The 21,419-nt window shown below is 42.7% G+C and overlaps 1 protein-coding gene across 2 annotated transcripts in view; it reads left to right on the top strand.

The window, feature by feature from the left end:
- Positions 1–21,419, top strand: part of fbn3 (fibrillin 3) — a 225,098-nt gene that overhangs the window by 172,642 nt on the left and 31,037 nt on the right. For both annotated transcript variants that reach the window (XM_078555790.1, XM_078555789.1), the window contains 15 exons: positions 41–112; positions 963–1,088; positions 1,206–1,331; positions 1,787–1,912; positions 2,011–2,127; positions 3,987–4,115; positions 5,241–5,360; positions 9,015–9,140; positions 10,818–10,970; positions 12,691–12,756; positions 13,712–13,837; positions 17,193–17,312; positions 17,668–17,790; positions 19,473–19,604; positions 21,250–21,375. In XM_078555790.1, coding sequence (XP_078411916.1) covers positions 41–112; positions 963–1,088; positions 1,206–1,331; positions 1,787–1,912; positions 2,011–2,127; positions 3,987–4,115; positions 5,241–5,360; positions 9,015–9,140; positions 10,818–10,970; positions 12,691–12,756; positions 13,712–13,837; positions 17,193–17,312; positions 17,668–17,790; positions 19,473–19,604; positions 21,250–21,375 — 1,788 coding nt within the window. The remainder of the gene's footprint in view (positions 1–40; positions 113–962; positions 1,089–1,205; positions 1,332–1,786; positions 1,913–2,010; positions 2,128–3,986; positions 4,116–5,240; positions 5,361–9,014; positions 9,141–10,817; positions 10,971–12,690; positions 12,757–13,711; positions 13,838–17,192; positions 17,313–17,667; positions 17,791–19,472; positions 19,605–21,249; positions 21,376–21,419) is intronic.

Here is a 21,419-nt window from a genome sequence, read left to right as displayed (position 1 = left end):
ATCATGTGTATGAGGTAATATGATGAGCATTCCCTTCCAGCTCAATATCAGCTCCTGTGTGGGAATCAAGCTCCCGGGTTCATCATTGACATCCATACTGGCAAACCAGTTGGTAAGTGTCCACTGCTTTCTACAGGTTTCCTGCAAACAGTAATAGAGCATCATGGAAAATTAAAACTGAAATTAATTCTAACCAGGCACCATTTTCCTAACATTAAAAGTAACTGCTTGGAAGATTTACAGGGAATCTTATCTGTTGACAGTTACAGTGCAGTCTGAACAAGTTAAAACATGAATCAGTCCATATTCTGTGGTTTGGGTTCTGCATCGAGGGGAATGTTGAAACCCTGCCTCTCTGTATCATTCTCTTTCACTTAATCCCTTCTTGATGTCCTATCACCTTGGTTGTTACTTTTTGCAAAGTGAGGAGGGCACAATGTAGAAGAGTGCAACAAATGGGTTTTTAGACTTGTGATGATGCCTGTGGAAATGAGACAATGTCAGATATTTATAAGCCGCATCACCGAAAATTTATCAGCAACCTGCTTGTGGGTCCCTCGGTTTGAGGGAGTTTAAATCATGCATTGAATTCATTAATACACATAAAATGGAATTTTAAATTATGTGCTCCACTCAACTAATACAAGTATATTCAACAAAACGTGTCTGAATATTGGGCATGAAAGATTAATACAAAAGGGCAGATCAGTACGAAAATAAACTCTTGCTCAATATTTTCACGGTTAAGTTTGAATGGAGCTGTTAATGAAAAATTGTTTCAATAAGAAAGCAGATTTAATTTCAATCATTCTTTGTGAATCTAAACAAAGCATTTCAGATTGAACTGGACTGAGCCACGCAACCTGTCCATTCATTGAGCGCTGTGAGCTTGGAGGACAATTGTATGTGAACAACGTTGGAGATGATTTCAACTCTCATTTATGTGTCTGTTTCACGTACAGATATTGATGAGTGTCGGAAAATCCCAGGCATTTGTGCTAATGGCGTCTGTATTAACCAGATCGGTAATTTCCGTTGTGAGTGTCCGATGGGATTCAGCTATAACAATGTGTTCCTGATCTGTGAAGGTAAAACAGTCGCCATCTTTATAATGATAGAATTCAGTTTGTCATATTTACATCTTCTGTCCTGACATTTGAATGAAGAATAACAAAACCCTCTCTTTGCCTATCATTTTGGGGTAGATATTGATGAATGCACCAATGGAGATAACCTGTGCCAGCGGAATGCCGACTGTATCAACATCCCAGGCAGTTACCGCTGCGAGTGTTCCCCAGGATTTAAACTCTCACTGAGTGGAGCCTGTGTGGGTGAGTAGTGGCAGGAAATAATGTCCATGGATTGCCAAATTCAATCCACTTGAAGAATATTACAAGTCCCGCCGGACTACAGCTGCTTTTAAAAATGCTGAGTGGGAAATGTGCCTGGGTGTGGAAATGAAGGGTATCAACTCAATTCATTTATCCAGAAAGAGGTTAGAGCTCCTCCAGTGCTGCACTTAATTCATTTTCAAATTATTAGAGGGTTTTCTAGTCTATCAGGCATTCAATCTATCAGGGGTTCAGTATAGGCTGTCCCTATGGATGGTGTATATAAACCAATCTATTCCTGTGAATGGTGTATGTCCCTATGGATAGTGTCTACAGACCTCCCTGTCCCTGTGGGTGGTTTGTGCAGACTTCATGTCCTGTGGGTGATGTGCACAGAGCTCACCATTCTACAGATATGGTATAAAAGTCTTTCATCCAATGTCTTTTTCTGATAGATCGCAATGAGTGTCAGGAGATCCCAAATGTCTGTAGCCATGGAGAGTGTATTGATACAGAAGGAAGTTATCGGTGTCTTTGCCACAATGGATTCAAAGCAACAGCTGACCAAACAATGTGCATGGGTAAGAAATCTTGCAATGTCCCACCACTCACCCATAGAGACCAATCTGCTCTTTGAGTATGAGATGGCGAGTGACCTGTGTGCGCATTTGTGTTGTAGATATCGATGAGTGTGACCGACAACCCTGTGGAAATGGAACCTGCAAGAACACTGTTGGATCTTACAACTGCCTCTGCTTCCCTGGATTTGACCTCACTCACAACAATGACTGCATGGGTAAGGGAAAGTTTCTGGAAAATATCCCCTAACATTAAACATCACCCAGCCTCACACTGATCTTCACTTTGTTGCTGTAAAAATGTAAATAACCACATTCTGAAATTAGCTGCAGACTTTCCCTTTCTAACCCAGGGACCCTCAAGCGAAATTCATGCACCACCTCTTGGCACAGTGCAGATTAACACATTCCAAATATCAAAGAGATGTCAAAATCAGCACAAATATTTTTCACAACTATATTAGGAAAAAGAGAATAGTCAGGAGCAATGTGAACCTCTTGAAAACTGATAACAGTGATATTATCATTGAGATTAGGGATAATGGGCAGGTACTCTAATTAGCAAGATGTGACTAGTAGTATCCCGCAAGAGGTCTGTGTTGTGACCTCAGTTATTCACTATATTTATTAATGACTTAAATGATGGAATAGAAAATCCATATATCCAGATTTGCTAATGACACAAAGATAGGCTGCATTGTAAGTAATGTAGACGGAAACATAAAATCAAAAAAAGATATTAGCAGATTAAGTGAATGAACAAAACTATGGCAAATGGATTTCAATGTAAGGAAATTTGAGGGTATCCATCTTGGACCTAAAAAGGGTAGAACAGTGTATTTTCTAAATGGTGAAAAGCTAAGAACAATGGAGGTCTAAAGAGACTTGGGGTCCAAGGACACTAAAATGTTATAAATACAGAAATAGTCAGAAAGACCAATGGAATACTGGCCTTTATATCAAGAGAAACAAAATGCAAGGGGGCAGAAGTTATGCTTCAGCTATACAAAGCTCTGGTCAGACCACATTTAGAGTATTGTGAGCAGTTCTGGGCACCACACCTTGGGCAAGAGGAAGTACAATGTAGGTTTACCAGAATGATACCTAGTACCAAGGGTAAAGTGGTGAGAAGAAGTTACACAAACCAGGGTTGTATCCCCCAGAATTTAGAAGTTTAAGAGGTGATTTGATCAAAGTTTTCAATTATTAATGGGAACTGTTCAGGTGGGTAGAGAAAAACTATTTCCATTGATTGGGGAGTCCAGGGAGACTTGGGGGCATTGTTTAAAAATTAGAGCCGGATCTTTTAGGAGTGAAATTCAGAAATACGTCCACACACAAATGGTTACAGAAGTTTGGAACTCTCTTCTGCAAATGTTAATTGGTGCTAAATCAAGTGCTAATTTTAAATCTGAGCTTGATCGATTTTTGTTAAGCAAAGGCATTAAGGGATATGGGGCAGAGACAGATATATGGAGTTAGGTCACAGATCATCCATGATCTCACCAAATAGCAGGACAGGCTCAAGGGGCTAAATGGCCTTCTCTTTATCCTATGTTCCTAGGATATTCCTGCCCTGAATATCTTGGTACTACAGTAGGTACAAGATTGCCAAACATACCATTCATAAGTCACCTATAGCTGTACACTTTAAAAGATCATTGTATAATTAGTTCCATCTATTCCTTGTATAATTAGTATCATCTCACTCCCTACAGAACAGTATAGGGCAACAAATGAGAAACCTAGTCCCGCAGTACGGGGCACCAGAAAGATTAAAGTGTGGGAGAGGAGATGGAATAAATCAGGAAGTCAGGATTAGGGGGCACCACACTTAGATTTTAAAAGCCTGTGAATTGTAGTCATTTGAAATTTGTTAAGAATAACATGTGGTTTGTTTAATATAACCGCCACAATGTTTTACCTAACTTGGTTTATGTTATTTATCATTTCTATATGATGGTCCATTCAGCAATTTTTTCATTCCTGCTTCTGCACATTGCTCAGTTTTAGAATCAGTTAAAAATCTCAAGCCCACATTTTAAAAGCAGAATTACATTACATTTCCTCTTTCTAGATATCGATGAATGCTTGACTCTGATTGGCCAGGTCTGTAGAAACGGACAGTGTATAAACAGTATCGGGTCTTTCCAGTGCTTGTGTCAGGATGGCTATGAGCTACCGCCTGATGGGAAGAATTGTGTTGGTAAGTGAGCAATGCTTGTCTGTAACCTTGTCAGTTGAGTTTTATGTCTGCGCATGTGACACTGACTAAAGATCTTTCACAAAGCACACCACGAGATCCTCCACAGATATCAACTGATGGCTTTTATTCTCCACATTATCGATAGAGCAACCCCAGTGACACAGCTGGGAGCAATACGCACACTTACATGGTTTCCAGCACAGCACGATGTTTATCAGTAACAAATACCCTCAGTAAGGCAGGCACAACCTTACTGCATGTCATTGTTATCCCTTTTCAATCACAGGATCACACTGAGCTACAGCACAGCAGCCTAGTGTGGGCAGTCCTGTCTGGGCTGAGGTCTTGATTGCAGGGACAGCTGTTCCTTTGTGTGGTGGTTCAGTCCCATTTCAAACTGCCTTTCCTTGCCTGCAAAATACATAAAATAATGCTTGGTCCTTGGCTCTTCGACAAACTAGACATAAATTCTTTTTTCCCAAGGAATCTGTTCAACAGGCATGCAATGTTTAACATAGTTTTCTTAATGTTCAGCATATTTGAGGTGCTGACGAAATGCAGAGTTAGGAGTGTACTACCAGAATGGGAATTTGGGTATCATGGGGATGGAATTTATTGAAGAATGTGGGTACGTGATGGATGAGATTTGATAAATAGTGTGAGTATGAAATGGATGGCCTTTGATGGTCAAGTATTTTTCTTCTGTTGTCCTTGAGTTTTTCTTCTGTTCCAATGTCTTATCCTATAATTTCATATATATATATCCAACATTAGCATTTTATAAATGGGGCAGATCAAGGCAAAATTATAAGCCTGTATTATTTTATACAGTAAACTTTGTGTTTGAGGATTTAGCCATAAAGTCAGTGAGGTTGTTTTCTGTGCTAAAATAGTGAAGAAGGGAAATGAATGCAAAGCCAATAAGTATTCAGTATTACCAAGCTGTTAAGCCTAATATATCACAGACAGGAAATTCATTGAAGCATTTAAATGATTTTGCACTTGTATATGTGTGGTGTGATTATTCATCGTATTTCTCAAAAAGAGTTGAAATGAACAAGAGAAATGCTGTCTGGGGTCTAATTTAGCTCTGCACTTATCTCTGCCTTTTGCCTCCTCTTTTAGATATCAATGAATGCATCAGCTACCCTGGCACCTGTGCACCTGGGACCTGCCAGAATTTAGATGGTTCCTTCCGGTGTATCTGTCCTCCTGGGTATGAAGTACAGAATGACCACTGCATCGGTAAATAGAATGAAATGGAAGAACGCTGGGTTAATGTTGTGTAGCTGGAGTTTGAAGTACAGACCAGGGGTAGACAAAGAGAGCAAAGGTGGCAGATCCTGAAGCATGGTTCTTGGCACTGGCTCTAAGAGAGTTGGGTGACATGGTTTATTGCGCAGTGTTGTAAGTTTGTTTGTTCCTTGAACAATGCAAGGTTAAAGAGTCCCAGAAATAACACTTCTATCCCACAGCTCGGTGGAAGCTAAGGATACTGAATTGATGCTGTCTATTTACATGAATTAGCCAGCCACGTTTGTGATTAAAGATTAAAATATTTTTTTCCAAAAAGATTTTTCCATCTTAGTTTACCCCTCCCCGCCTGTCTGCATTGACTCTTGCTGTTCACTGGGTGCTGGCTTTCAGGTTTATTTTTTTTGCAGTTTTTTGGCTGCTAACTCTTCTGCTACATGGGATCCTCTCTGTGCTATGGGTTTCGCAGACACTGACTCTGTGATTTGAAGTCCACAGTATTTGCCTCTCTCTGTGATATGGGGTCCATTGGCTTTCAGTGTTTTTCAATTCATTACCCAAGTAGACAATCGTCATGTGAGAACTAAGACAAGTGAATGTGTGGCCCATTACTCCACAGTGGGAATGTGTGGCCCATTACTCCACAGTGGGAGTAACAGAACCAAACCAATGCTGTTCTCACCCAACATCCACACAAACCTGATTCATGGCATGAGTCATTTTAAAAAAAATTTTCATTCATTCATGGGATGAGGCCGTCGCTGGCTAGGCCAGCATTTATTGCCCATCCCTAACTACCTTTGAGAAAGTAGTGATGAGCTGCCTTCTTGAACTGCTGCAGTCCATATGGTGTAGGTACACCGACAATGCTGTTAGGGAGGGAGTTCCAGGAATTTGGCAGTGATATATTTCCAAATCAGGATGGTGAGTGGCTTGGAGGGGAACTTCCAGGTGGTGGTGTTGAAATGTGTCTGCTGCCATTGTCCTTCCAGATGGCAGTGGTCGTGGGTTTGGAAGGTGTTGTTTAACGACCCTTGGTAAGTTCCTGCAGTGTGTCTTGTAGATGGTACACACTGCTGCTACTGTGTGTGTCGATTATGGATGGAGTGAATGTTTGTGGATAGAGTGCCAAACAAGTGGCCTGCTTTGGCCTGGATGGTGTCAAGCTTCTTGAGTGTTGTTGGAGCTGCACTCATCAGGGAAGTGGAGAGTATTCCATTGCACTCTTGACTTGTGTTTTGTAGATGGTGGACAGGCTTTGGGGAGTCAGGAGGTGAGCTACATGCCACTGACCTGCTCTTGTAGCCACAGTATTTATATGGCTAGTCCAGTTCAGGTTCTGGTCAGTGGTAACCCCCAGGATGTTGATTGTGGGGGATTCAGCAATGGTAATGCCATTGAATGTCAAGGGCAATGTTAGATTCTCTCTTTTTGGAGATGGTCATTGCCTAGCACTTGTGTGCTGAAAATGTTACCTGCTACTTGTCAGCCCAAGCCTGGCTGTTGTCCAGGCCTTGCTGCATTTGGACATAGACTGCTTCAGTATCTGAGGAGTCACGAATGGTGCTGGACATTGTGCAATCATCAGTGAACATCCCCACTTCTGACCTTATGATGGAAAGAAGGCCATTGATGAAGCAGCTGAAGATGGTTGGGCCTAGGAAACTACCCTGAGGAACACCTGCAGTGATGTCCTGGAACTGAGATGATTGGCCTGCAACAACTACAGCCATCTTCCTTTGTGCTAGGCATGACTCCAACCAGCAGAGAGTTTTCCCCCTGATTCCCATTGACTCCAGTTTTGCTGGGACTCCTTGCTGCCACATTCGGTCAAATGCTGCCTTGATGTCAAGGGCAGCCACTCTCTCCTTGCCTCTGGAGTTCAGCTCTTTTGTCCATGGTTGGGCCAAGGCTTTAATGAGGTCAGGAGTTGAGTGGCCCTGGCGGAACCCAAACTGAGCATCAGTGAACAGGGTCAGTGAGCAAGAAGTGTCTGCCAGGAATGATTTAAATTGTACAAATACACTGGTTAGATTTATAGCATGCAGATATCAAATTAATTATCTCTGCCCAATATTGTTTAATCTGCATATGAGAATATAGTGGCCAGGATTCTCGCTTCTAGATCGGGTGCGCAGAGTCAGGACATTTCCCGGCTCCGCAAACCTGACCTGGGAGAAAGAAACCCAGAAGTTGAGATTTTCATTCCGGGATGGGGGATTGGAGTGGGCTGGATTAGAAGTTGGGCCTGCCACCTCTGGAACGAGCGTGGAGGCTGCCAGGTGAGGAGGTGGGCTGGCCTGCCTCTGTGCACTGCCACTGTGTGAAAGATTGAGAAAGAACGATAAAACAAAAAACATCCCTTCAGCCCTCACTCCTCACCCCCATCAACCCCCATGCCCATCCATGCCAACTTATGCCCCGTAGCCCTCCAAATGGACCCCCATACTCTCCATGACACTCTATGCCTCTCTACCCACCCCATGGTCCCTCCTACCCCTATGTCCCTCTTTCCACCACCTCCTTCATATCTCCTATGCTAATCCATGGCCCCATTAATCCCAATGGCCCTTTATAGCCCCTATGTCAACTTAGTGCCAACTCATGCCAACTGCCCACCCCTTGCCCTTACCCCCTCCATGCCATCTTACCTAGTATCCACTGTGGGCGAACCTCAGGAACCATGCTGACATAAAATAAAGTTATCCGTCCATTGAAAGGCCACAATTTTTTTTTAAAAACTGCTTCATTGATTAAAAAAAATTCAATACATTGAAATTCCTTCAACTAATCTCTTATGAAAATAAACATTTCACTTAAGTACCTAATCTCTTATGAATCACTTGGAGCTGTCATTCAAGCTGCTCACTTAACAGGCACCCCACTGTTATAATGTTAGGTTGTAAAATCAGTCATGCAGCACAAATCCTATGATGATAATCCTCAGGTTTATGTCAATGTACAGAGTGAAATAGCCAGCATTGACTTTTTTAAACTCTACACTGTTTTAAATGTAAAGTCCAGCTGTGTTAAATACCTTGATAGTTTTGGCAGTTCCAATGAGTTTTGACAGTTCTTTGACAGCTTGACAAATCTTTGACAGTTCCAATGAGTTTATGCACTTTTGCACATCTCATGTCCATTTTTAACAATCCCAAAAGGCACCTGACCTCTCCCAAAGGGTACCTTATCTCCACTAAAAGGCACCTGACTGCTCCCAAAGATGTCCTGGGACCACATACAAAGGCGTACCTTACCTCTCCAAAATGATACCCTGGCTATCAAGATGAAACCAAAAGTTCAGACCTGCTTCTACCAGGTCTAGTCTGCACATTTCAGGTTTCAGACACCGACCTCACCAAAATCACACATGAGTGGAGGCAAATGCTGTTATATATCTGGACAGCTGCCTCCGTGAACCAGAGATGTGCAATCTAGAACCTGTCCCATTCTCCACCACCACTCCCCTCCATGAAATTGGCAGAGGCTGGATTTGGGGGCAGGATTTCTGGAGTTAGCCCTCTGCTGGCATTTTTATGTTGTAATTTAGTCTTCTGCTGCAATTCATAAATTGGATGAAAGCAATTAAAGTGCTATAATAATTTGGATAAGGCTGCTCCTGATTTTCTGTCTATTTGTTTACAGATATTAATGAGTGTGAGGAGGACCCCAACATCTGTCTGTTTGGCTTCTGCACTAATACACCTGGAAGCTTCCAATGTAATTGTGCATTAGGATTCGTTCTCTCTGAGAATGGAAGGAGATGCTTTGGTAAGTGAGCCTGAGATCTAAACCTCCACACATTGGAGAGTGTGCATCCTTGGATAGGGTGTACCTCCATGGGTAGGATATGTTACTCAGCTGGCATGTACATACTTTAGCAGGTGTGCTGAGATGGATCGTGTGCTCAGTATGTGTGTTGTCACAATTTAAGTACCAGAATACAATTCTCTTTCACCTGATAAATCTTGCTCTATTTTCATTGACTATGATGAGTTTCAAATATGCTCAGAAAACATCTACATTATTTGTAGGAATACCTTCAAGAGATTGGGAGTGCAACTGGAGGACTGCATGAAGAGAGTGTGGAATGGGACTGTAGGGTTACCTGAGGAGGTTAGGAGTGATACTGTAGGAGTACCTGAGCAGGGTGAGAAAGAGTCACTAATAAAAATAAATATTCAATAGGAAACTATTTAAAAAATTAAAATGGGAATAAAATTGGAAAAGACACCAGGATGAGATAATTTGCATCTCAGAATATTGAGGGGAAGAGAGTGCTGGAATTAAGAATTGTGCCAAAGGATTAATTAGCTTTACAATGATACCTTCCTGGGCCCTAAGTGAAATTCAGGGTAGAACCAACACCTCCTCCCAGTGCATGTGGCATCTGTTGGGTCTGTGAAATGCATATTGGACAGAATTCCTGATTTAGTCTGGGAAAGCAGACTTTTGACATAGGAAATGTGGATTGAAGATTTGTTCAGGTTGTTCCACCGCCCCCTCCACCCCACTTGAATTTGGATACATGGGGTGAAAATTAGTCCGATCTGGCTTCTGCAGCAAATCAGGCCTCCTGGGCAAAATAAGCCTGTTTTGCGCCTTCACTCCCCGTTGCAATTTTGGGCCCTACAATTCTATAGCTTGGTTAAGTGGCAGTTAATAGATCATTTACCCTTCTCCCTCCCCCACCCCAGTTAGATATTTAGGTCTTATTAAGGGTATTAACAGGGGCAGGTTACATTGGCAGGATTATGGATTTTCAGACAGGAAATATTTTAACACCTCAGTGCGCTCTTTTAGCCCTGTCGAGTTTCCCACTTAGAAGTCTGCCTGATTGACAGCCATGTCTTCCAATCAGGCAGGGAGTAATCCAGAGCACGCTGCAGGATCATATAGGTCTATTCCACGACCCGGGGGGTGGGTGGTTCTCTGATAGCCACAGCCCGGGGGTCTATGTCACTTATCTTCTCTCTGAAACTGTCCTCACCTCTCTTCAGTTGCCTGAGTTTCCTGAGGCCTGGGAAACAGGTTACTCAGAGGCTGCCAGCCTCATTCAGATACTTAAATTACCAACCCAGTCTTGACTGCCCGCCCCTTGTCTCCATAAGTAAGGGCTCAGATTCTTTAAATATTAAAAGTGGCCTGACTCTAATCCATGGTTTTTGTATACCAAAATTCCCCCTAAGTTTCTAATAACAGAGACACACAAATATTAGCCAACCACAGCAGCATGTAGATTGTCATTTCACTCATGTTTGGATGAATGAAAGTGTTAAAAGATATGCTTTATTTCAAAAATAGCTGATCAATTTGAAGTGAAGCTTTGTGATCATACTCTCGCTGTTAAACAAAGGTCAACCCATCTTAAACTGTGTGAGTGTGAAACTTGTGAAACTGTTAATATTTTATTGGATATTTATTACTTATTGGATTCCAACCTTTCAGATACCAGGCAGAGCTTCTGCTTCACCAGGTTTGATAACGGCAAGTGTTCTGTACCCAAGGCCTTCAATACGACTAAAGCCCGCTGCTGTTGTAGCAAGATGCCAGGAGAGGGCTGGGGTGACCCATGTGAACTTTGCCCTCAGGAAGAAGAAGGTAGATTTTCATTTTGCTGTCAATTGGATTATGTTAGCAGTGCTGCTAAGGGTTGATAAGTCAGCGCATGGCCCTCCGCACATCAAACCTGGACTATATTGGATCTCAACATGTAAAATACAAGCCTGGAATTTCTTCGGAGCTGCAATGGAAACCTAGTTTTCATGTGAGTGAGTTACTCCGAGGAAATTCCAGGCCATGTTGATTGAAACTTCAGGAAGGCTCAGCATGACTTGCCATTCACGTCCTTTTTAAAAGCAATGTTACAGGAGAACTGATGAAACTAAAGAATGGAGTGAAAGGAGAGAGAAAACATGAAGCTGCTATAGATTTTAAAGGAAGTAGGTGAGAACATTGCAGTTGCCCCAACAATAATCCTCCAAAGTTTTCCAGATTTCGGAACCCTTCCCTTAGAATAGGCAATTGCACATCGCTCTGCTATTAAAGATAGGTGACAGAGGGAAAATCCCACCAGGAAATTCTAGACCAGTTAGCCTAACATCTGCTGTTGGGAAATTACTAGGGTCTTTAATTACGAATAGAGTGACTGACAGCTTGAACATTTTCAACTGATCAGAGAGAACCAGCATGGATTTGTAAAGGGTAAGTCTTACCTTACAAACCTAACTGAAGTTTTTGAAGGGGTGACTAAAGCAGTGGATGGAGGAATGGCTATGAATGCTATTTATATGGACTTCCAGAGGGCATTTTGATAAAGTCCCTCATAAGAGACTATTAGATAAAATTGAAACTCAAGGAAGTGAAGGCAAATGATTAACTTGGTTAGAAAATAGGTTGAGTGACAGGAGTCAGAGAGCAGGGTTAATACTCTCACTGGCAGGCTATGACTTGTGGTGTTCAGCAAGGATCGGTGCTGGGGCCTCAACTATTCGCTGTATTCATTAACAACTTAGATGGTGCGATGGAAAAGCCACATATCCAAATTTGCCGATGATTCAAAGATAGGCAGCATTGTAAGCAGTGCAGATGGAAGCATAAGATCAGAATGATACCTGGACTCTAAGGTTTAAATTACTAGGCGAGATTACACATACTAAGGCTGTATTCCCTGGAATTTAGACGGTTAAGGCATGATTAGATCAAAGTTAAAAGGTATTAAGAGAACAGACAGGGTAGATAAAGGAAACTATTTTCACTGGTTGAGGAATCCAGGGCTAGGGAGCATGTCCTAAAGATTAAAGTCAGAGCATTCAGGAGTGAAATTAGGAAACACTTTACACACACAAATGGATGGCAGACGATTGGAACTCTCTTCCGCAAATTATGATTGATGCTTGATCAATTGTTAATTTTAAATCTGAGGTTGAAAGTTTTTGTAAACCACAGGTATTAAGAGATATGGGGTTAAGGTGGGTACATGGAGTTGGGTCTCATATAAGCCAAGATCTCATTGAATGGCAGAATGGGTTTAAAGGCTAAGTGGTCAACTCCTGTTCCTAGCCTGTACATTATCAGCGCCTGAGAACCACAAGGACTTCTGGATAATATAAGGACCCTTATAGGAGGGAAAGCACTTATTTGTGTTAATATGCAAATATCAGTTTTAAGTGAAGAGTGGTCTGCAAATTTTTCCATTGTGTCCTACTTTGTGGGTCTAGCAGGTTCAGTCCCATTCTGTAGAATGACCCATTGTTTCTGCTGATTATAACATCAGACACTGCTTGGTGCTGCTTTTAATGAGTTTACTTTTCTTTTCCAGTTGCTTTCCAGGAGCTGTGTCCTTATGGTCACGGTGCCATCCCAGGCATCGGTGATACCCGCGAAGGTACCTTACTTTCAGTAACTCTGTGTAGAATTCACCAAATGTAGTACTTTATTCTGCTTTGTAAAGAGAATACATATTATTATACAGCAGTGAAGAGAATGCGAATTAAATCAAATATAATTCCTACGTTCACTAACTCATCACAAAAACTGCCTCCTTCAGATCACATTAAATCAATACTCATTCCTGAACTTCTCTTGTGATTTTCATTTTGCTAATTACTTTCTAAAGTGTTTTTGTTCAGTCTTTGATTCTTTGTAAACTTCAGACTGGACATCTGTCATTTTACTGGCTTTTATTAAGCTCAACCTATCAGAAAATAGTGTCTTGTAAAGGGAGCAGGGTATCAAATATCTGTGAACGAGTAATGAACTAAGCCAGATCTGTAGCAATCATTGTAAGGTAACCAACACAGGACACAAATCATCTGGGGCAGGGGTGAGGGAGAATAGTAGGGTTCTCTGTCTGTGTGCATATGTGTGAGGGCGAATGTCACTATAAACTCTGCAAGAAAATGACCTCTCACTTATGAGTATTTAACTTATTTTAAACTGAATAAATTGTTATTAGGACAATTGGTACAGGACTTTTGGTTCCAGAACCACAGTAAGGAACCTGATGGGAGATTTGAAAGGTTGGTCTAGATAGACAAGTGGTCTTCTACTCACCACATTACTCTATGACAAGGTTACAATGCACTTTAGATTTTTCTTGAGATTCCTAACAAGACATGTCTACCCCATTCACTCCCAACATGGTTAAACGTTGCTGAAATAATTCAAGTCCTCCAACCCTTATGTGCACCAGTTACTAGTGTACTAGTGAGACTAGTTACAACCCTCTAGGTTCTGCTGATCTTTATTTTATTCCCACAGCCATACCAAGATAACTGTTGCATCAAACTGACAGATTAACATGGAACTCCTGATATCTTATTTTTATTTTCCTCTTTAAGATGTGAACGAGTGTGTAGAGAATCCCGGAATCTGTGTTAACGGACATTGTATAAACACGGATGGCTCCTTCCGATGTGAATGTCCGTTCGGATATAGCCTGGATTTCACTGGAGTCAACTGCGTTGGTGAGTTGCTTGATGTGATGGGTCACATTTGAACAAAATACAAAAGGTAGGGGGAGGGGCTGGTGGGTTTGGAAGAACATTTTTACACAAAAGCTTATTAGAATATGGAAACCATTACCACAGGGTAATAAGCTGAGATAATCGCAACATTTAATTGAAAGTTAGAACAACACTTGAAGAGGTAAAATATTAAAGTGTAGCAGGAAAAAGCAGAGAAACAGAATAAAAGTAGATATCGCCGATGTGAAACTAACACTAGCACAGGCTTTCTGCTGAAAACAGAATGATGTTGTGGTAAATAATATCAGGAATTCTCAGCCTCAGGACTTGCTTCAGTATCTTGAACAGTACAGAGATTCTCCCCACTGGCTGGGTACAAGAGCTGTAAAAAATATACCTAGCCTGAGAGATACACTCAATATCAGATGGTTAGGTGTAATATCCATGAGGTCCTGGAAGGTTTTCTAAGTAACAATGTGGGGACTACTGTAGTCTCTCCCAGACACAAGGCCACCTGTCATGTAGTGCAGATTTCAAGGTCCTATCCCATGGTGAATAAGGTGGCAGGGTTCAGTCAGGTGGGAGGGTCTCACCTGGGGAGCTGCCACCTTCCTGCCTCCATCCTGATTAAGTCCATGGCAAGAGAGCCTATGGTCAGACTTCCTGCCCCACCGCTAATTGAGGCCCTTAAGTGGGCAATTAATGCCCGTTTAAGGCCTTCATCCTGCCGCTGCTGGTATTCAACCGGGGGGATCCCCTTTTCAAAAGCACTTAGTGCCTGATTGAGGGACCGGCATCAGGAAGGAGGGCCCGTTGAGGGCCACGTCCCTGCCCTTACTGCTGACAACCCCACCCTGCGACACCTACCCCTGCCGTCACCCACCTGTGGCCTGGGATCCAGTGTCAATATTAGGCCTTGGGTGGATTTTGTACCAGTGGTGCTGCCGGCCTCTGATTGCCCAGCAGCTTTCTACAGGCAGGACATCCACCCCTGGGGTCCTTGATCCCAAGGAAGGTCCACTTCTGTCCAGCTAGTGGCCTGAGTGACACCTTATATGGTGGGCCTTCCTTAAAAGAGGCAACATGAGGCTCTTGCCGGCTCTCCAGCTGGTGAGTGAGATCCCAGTCACGTCCATTAAATATTACCTGCAGAGTCTACAGCCCAGAATATGTGCTTTGATTGTCTGTAGAAAACTGGATAACAGTAGGAGCATCCACAGGGAAAGTGAGGGACAGGAAAAAGATTTTTGCACTGATTATTAAGTTTAAACAGATCATTCCAGTTTCCTGATAGATCAGTGGTGAGTGTGGAACTGAGCTGTAAAGACCAGGGTACTCCAGGGTCCATTCCTTCTCTGTGCCAGCTTATTTAATCTGAGCCAGGGCAACAGCTGGCACACTTCCATTAAACCCAGTGCCCTGACTTCTGAAAGGGAAGGAAAAGGAGGGAAAATCAGTTGGTCCCTGCTCATGGTTTCCATCAAGTGCCTCCTACCAGAAAGTGAGAGTGCAGGCACCTGTGTATGGAGATGATGAGGATTGGTGAACTGGAATTCATTCCCCAAAAAGACTGTGCTTGGGAAAGGAGGGATGATGGATTTTGAGGGAAGTTTTCCTGCAGAAAACTGATAAGTCAGTATGACTGGATACCTTGAACATAGTATTATAGGGGGAAAGCACATCATGGACTTCCAGCCATTTTGGGCAGCAATATTAACTGTCTGATCTGTTAGCCACTTCCTATTTCTTTACCGTATTGGTAACTCCCTACTTCCTCACTCTGTTGGTATCCGCCTACTCCTTTACTCTTGAATTTCTACTTTCTCCTGATTGGCAATTCCCTATTTCTTCATACTATTGTCACACCTCCTGTAGAGACCAATAACTTTTTAAAAGTTATTTGAATTTGCAGTGAATTCTGGAAGGATCATGCAACAAGATTTCAAGTGTGAAGACCTTTACTGTTCCAAACAAGCTCAAAGCAACATTGACTAAATACTATTTTTGTAGGCAACTTAAACTCTAGACTACAAAAAGGTTTCCCCCATTTAACTTTTAAAATGACTGAAAATGCCCCTCCAAGGTTAAACTTTGTCTGTCCTTTAAGTGGACACTTCATTCTCCAGGAATCAGTCCAAAACTATTCTTAGTTCCCCATGGATGGCTTCCTTTTTCCTTTACCAGTCGGTTTTCCAGTTATAATCCCCAAACTGACTTTCAGGGTGAGAGTTGCCCTGGAGATTCCCCCCTCTAGCTAAAGCTGGGTAAATCTCCTGGCCTTTAAATCCTCACAAACTTGGTCTCTTCAATCCAAGCATGAGCTCCCACCAGCATTCTGTGTGGTAAACAATAAAGCCTGGCTGTCTCTATCTCTCTGTGCACTCTCTCTCTCACAGATTCTTGCACATTGACAATTCCTGTGGGGTTTAGGGATCTCTTAGGAAAACCTGCAACCAAACCCTACAATGGCTTCCTATGGACTATTCCCTCCTAAAGCCCATCCCCATGGCAGCATGAATCACATGGGCCTTGTATCCTGGTAGAAATGTTAATTAAGTAGCTTTTAAATCCCCAATTCTATTCTATCATGGAATTAACTAGATAGTTTAAAGTATAATTGTTCATAAAACCTGACATTCCTAACACCGCTGTGAGACTTGGAGATGAACAGCCTACCCTTAGTCATTACAAATGCCCTTGCCATTGTCCACAGGTGTGGACATGTGATTATCTTGCACCTTCTTCCCAGTAAAACAACCTTGGCCCCCTTTAACAACCAAGGCACCCAAGCCTGTGTCAAGCAGAGTGCAGAACAGGTCACATGACCCCTTCATTTCTCCATTTTACCCTGAATTAAAGAGACAGTCCCAAAACCTAACAATCATCTGAGCTTGAGTTTTGTAACACTATTTGTAGCTTCTTATTTCCTCTGTTGGTCGCTCCCCAATGCCCCTTTTTTTTCCATATATTTCCCCCACTCTGCTGATCTCTCACTAATGCGCCATCCTATTGGTCTCTCCCTAATTGCTTGCACTGCTGAACTTTCCCTAATTCCTCACTTCACTGATCTCTTGCTAATCCTTACTTTCCTGACCTCTTCATAATTCCCTACTCTGCTGGTCTCTCTTTTGCCTTTCCCCCTGTTTCTTCACCCACCCCAGAAGGATATCAAACCACACTGCAGCATCTGAGAGCTCTTTATTAATTCTAACTTGTTCCTCCTACGATGCTAAGTGTGCACTGTTGAAAGATGCTTTGGGGCAGGAATTGTACATGCACCAGAATACAGGGAGCCTTATCCATCAAATTCTGAGATTTGTCAGTACCCAATACTGAGTGTGATCTTTGTGTCTAGATACTGATGAATGCACTATTGGTAACCCGTGTGGTAATGGAACTTGCAGCAATGTTATTGGAGGGTTTGAATGCGCATGTGACGATGGATTTGAACCTGGCCCAATGATGACTTGTGAAGGTAGGCCAAACATTTTAATGACTCAGTTACACAACTGTTCAGAGGTGAGATTTACTTTGGTAAAGATACTGGTGATGGTTAATTTTGGCATGGGTGCTGGCAAGGTTTGATTTTGAAGTGGGTCCTGGCAATGACACCTGGGCCAAATGGCCTCCTTCTGTGCTGTAACTTTTCTTTGGTTCTATGGATGACTGATTTTGGAACAAAAAGTTTCATAGAATTTCCTCCTCTGTCCAATGTATAACCTATAATAAATGGTCACCTGGATAATGTAATCTAGCACAGGGACTGGCATAAGAATCTTCAGAGAGATAATCTGACTGTGTGATGTACAATATTTTGTTTGTATTTTTAGATATCAATGAGTGTTCCCTCAATCCATTGCTCTGTGCATTTCGCTGCATCAACACCTATGGTTCCTATGAGTGCACCTGCCCTGGAGGTTACACTCTGAGAGAGGACCGCAAGATGTGCAAAGGTAAGGGAAGGAGGCTCTGAGCTCTGGTACAGCACTGACCAGGTGCCAAATATTAGCTTTCCGTAAACTGCCTTTATAATTTGATTGGAAATATGTTTTTAAATAAAATATCAGTGATTTAACAGATTTGCCAACACACATCAATTATTAAAACTGGTATTTCTTCAAAAGAGATTTGTTATAATAGATTGGAAAAACAAGATTTTCTTTCGTGATGTGGATTAGTTTAACACCAGCCAGTCAAAATGACTTCTCAGGCAGTTATATCAGCATTAACCAGGAAAACACACCAAATTCTCGTTTATCAAGCTGTACAGATAGTAAAACCAGCAGTGGAATGACTCGTTCCAGATGTGTGGTTATCAGCTGTGGAGTGATCCTCTCCAGCTGTGGACTGATCCAATCCAGCACCAATTCAATCCAATATCAGCGGGGGAGTGATCCACTCCGGTGGAGGAGCGAACCACTCCGGCTGTGGTGCAACCAGATCCAGTGTGAATTCAATTTAAATGGCCCAACAAAAATTCAGCAAATTCCAAGGGCAGAATTTTGCCGTTGGTGATCAGGGGGCGGGGCCCGCTCGCCAATGTGTAAAATGACGCGGGATGACATCAGGGGAACCCCGGACGTCATCCCGCCCTGATAAAATTTTCAGGAAGGCGGGGGCGCAGCAAAATCAGTTGTGCGCCCGCCGACCTGTCAATGGCCAATTGAGGCCATTGACAGGATCATTGAAACAATTAAAGGACCTGCCCGTCCAACCTTAAGGTTGGTGGGGAGGCCAGGAGCCCCGGCAGGCAATAGAAAAAACATGAAACCTCATCCACCGGCGGCATTAGGTTTCATGCAGGGTTTTAAACAGTTTAATAATGTTTTACTGTAATTTATGAACATGTCCGATCTCATGTGATATTGTCACATGGAGGGGGACATGTTAAGGATTTTTTTTTATTTCTATTTTTAATCTTTTTAAAAGTGTCAGCGATCTCCCTGAGGCAGCACTTAGCCTCAGGGAGATGTGCACTCTTTCGTGCGCATGCGCGAAAGAGCGCACTCTCGCTTTTGGGGAATCCCCCTGCCCGCACAGGAAGCGCATAGCACTTCCCGCCAGACGTCACGCTGGGCGGGCCTTAATTGGCCCGCCCACTTAAAATAGCAGCGGGGCCCGCTTCTCCAGCGGGGATCAGCTCCCCGCCTGCCAGAGATTGGGTCGGGCCCGCCCGCCCGACAGGCAGAAAATTCTGCCCCTAACCTGACCTGACTCCTGATAACAGCTCACACACCTGACTGAATGAAGTTACAGCTGACAAATCTCTGAATATGGAGAGGTCAGGCATGTAGGGATGATGAGTTTACAATTGTTAGCATGTTTCAGATGTAAATGATGTATTTGGTGACTGAGCTCGTGTTTGTAACTTCACATACAGGAGAGAATTTCAATTATTTTATTGATCATTTCCATCCCCATGTAGCTAACCAGTTCAGTCAGTAACACTCAGAGCAAGATATTCCCCAATATTGTCCAGACCCTTGGCAACTTCTGATATGACTGATACACTGCATGGTGATTCAGTCATGAATATAGGTTCTAGTTAATGGGTGGGAAGGGAGTGCAAAAGCAAATGTTGGTTGGCTGTGAGGAAAGTTTATGCATTGCTGACAGTGCTTTTCCCTGATTACAGATTTGGATGAGTGTTCAGAAGGATTCCACGATTGTGAGTCCCGAGGAATGATGTGCAAGAACCTGATTGGCACCTTCATGTGCATCTGCCCACCTGGAATGATGCGAAGACCAGATGGAGAGGGCTGCATGGGTACATTTTCCTATCTTCCTGTCTGTCTTTTGGTGTGCCTGGCTATCTATGTGCCCACCTGTCTGTCTAACTGTATGTCTATATATATATGTGTGTGCCTGTCTGTCTAACTAACTATGCCTGTCTGTGTGCCTGTCTGACTGTAAACCTATCTGTCTGTAAACCTGTCTGCCTAACTGTACATCTGTCTATCTGCGTGCTTGTCTGCACACCTGTCTATCTAACTGTATGTCTAGCTGGCTGTATGCCTATCTGCGTGCCTGTCTGTAACTGCATGTTTGTCTGCTGGTTGTTCTTTTCTGTGGTCAGTGTAGTTGAATTTAGAAGTTTATAGTTATTTCTTGGGAGATGATTACCTGGATGTCCCTCCTGTTGATGGATGGGTCAGGTGTGATCTCCACCAAGAGAGAGAGCCTGCTGCTGCCAATGAGGAAAATGTGGTTATGCTGCAGCAGGACTGTCACCACAGAACCAGAAGGAGAAGCAGCAATTGAAGGGGCGCAGCAAATACCTCACCACATTTTTTACTGAAGACCTTGGATTGGACTCAAGTCTTCAGCAGATTAGTGTTTGGGGCAGTTACAGAGAGAAATCTTCAACCTTCTTCCTCCAACCACAAAATAGGGGGCTCATCACCCCTGCCCCTGGGATTATTGCCACTCCCTTCTTGTGGTTTTCAGAGTTGGAGGGTTATCAGTGGCAGCGACAAAGGAAATTGGGTGGCCTGCCTGGCTTCGCCTCTCCTCCCCTCCATCATTTACTGGGGAAGTCAGCTGAGCAGAAGTGTGGCCAGAGACCTTGCTATCTAATTTAGGACATGTTAGTGCAGACAAATTCAGATCAATGATTCTGTACGTAAAGATTAAAAACATATGATGTTGGAAATATAAGCCTGTTTTAATTATCAAGAGTTACATGTCTGGTCTGTTTTGTGTATTTGTGATTTAACTGATGATAAACTTTGTTGAAAAATGTTGATTGATTTTGAGTTAGTGCCTAATTCTGGAATGTTCTGACATTTGGATAACCGTGCATTAGTAGCGAGTGATCTTGCACCATACAAGATGCCAGCTTGTTACCCCACCAAAAATTTGACCTAAAATAGGCTGGAGTAACCAAATCGAAATTTTCAACAGAGAAATTATTTCCATGTATTTGATCTAAACCCATTGTAGAATAAGGTCACATCATGGTTAAGTTTTAAGCAACGTCACAATTGAATACCTGAATTTCAAATTTGCTCAGTTGAAGCACTGATGCTTCTGCCTCAAGTCTGTGGGTTCAAGCCTCAGTCCAGGATAATCTAGACTGACACTTAAGTGCAACACTTTGGGAGTATTGTATTAAACCGAGGCCCCATCTGTCACTTAGATACAGAAGGGTTTTCCTGGATCTATTCAAAGAAGAGCGGTGAGCTCTCCTGATGTACTGTCCAACATTTCTCATTCAATCAGCATCCCTGAAACAGATTAATTGGCTGTGGGATCTTACGGTGTGTAAAAATGGCCGACATAACAACAATAACTACACGTTAAATTATTTCAAGGTGCCTGAAGTGTTGCTGAGTGATGAGGTAAGGTGTTATCTATAGATACATCCCTTTCATTGCCACACACGGGCTAACTTTCTTTTGGAATGTTTCCAGATGAAAACGAGTGTCGCACTAAACCAGGGATATGTCAGAATGGACGATGTATCAACACAGTCGGCAGTTACCGGTGTGACTGCAACGAAGGATTTTTGGAAAGTCCATCAGCTACAGAATGTCTGGGTAAGTAGGAAACCTCAAAATATCAACACGATCCACTGAAAGTC

This window comes from Cetorhinus maximus, chromosome 13, assembly GCF_964194155.1.
Source record: "Cetorhinus maximus chromosome 13, sCetMax3.hap1.1, whole genome shotgun sequence".
NCBI classification, from domain to species: domain Eukaryota; kingdom Metazoa; phylum Chordata; class Chondrichthyes; order Lamniformes; family Cetorhinidae; genus Cetorhinus; species Cetorhinus maximus.
This window is presented reverse-complemented; position numbering and strand designations above follow the sequence as displayed.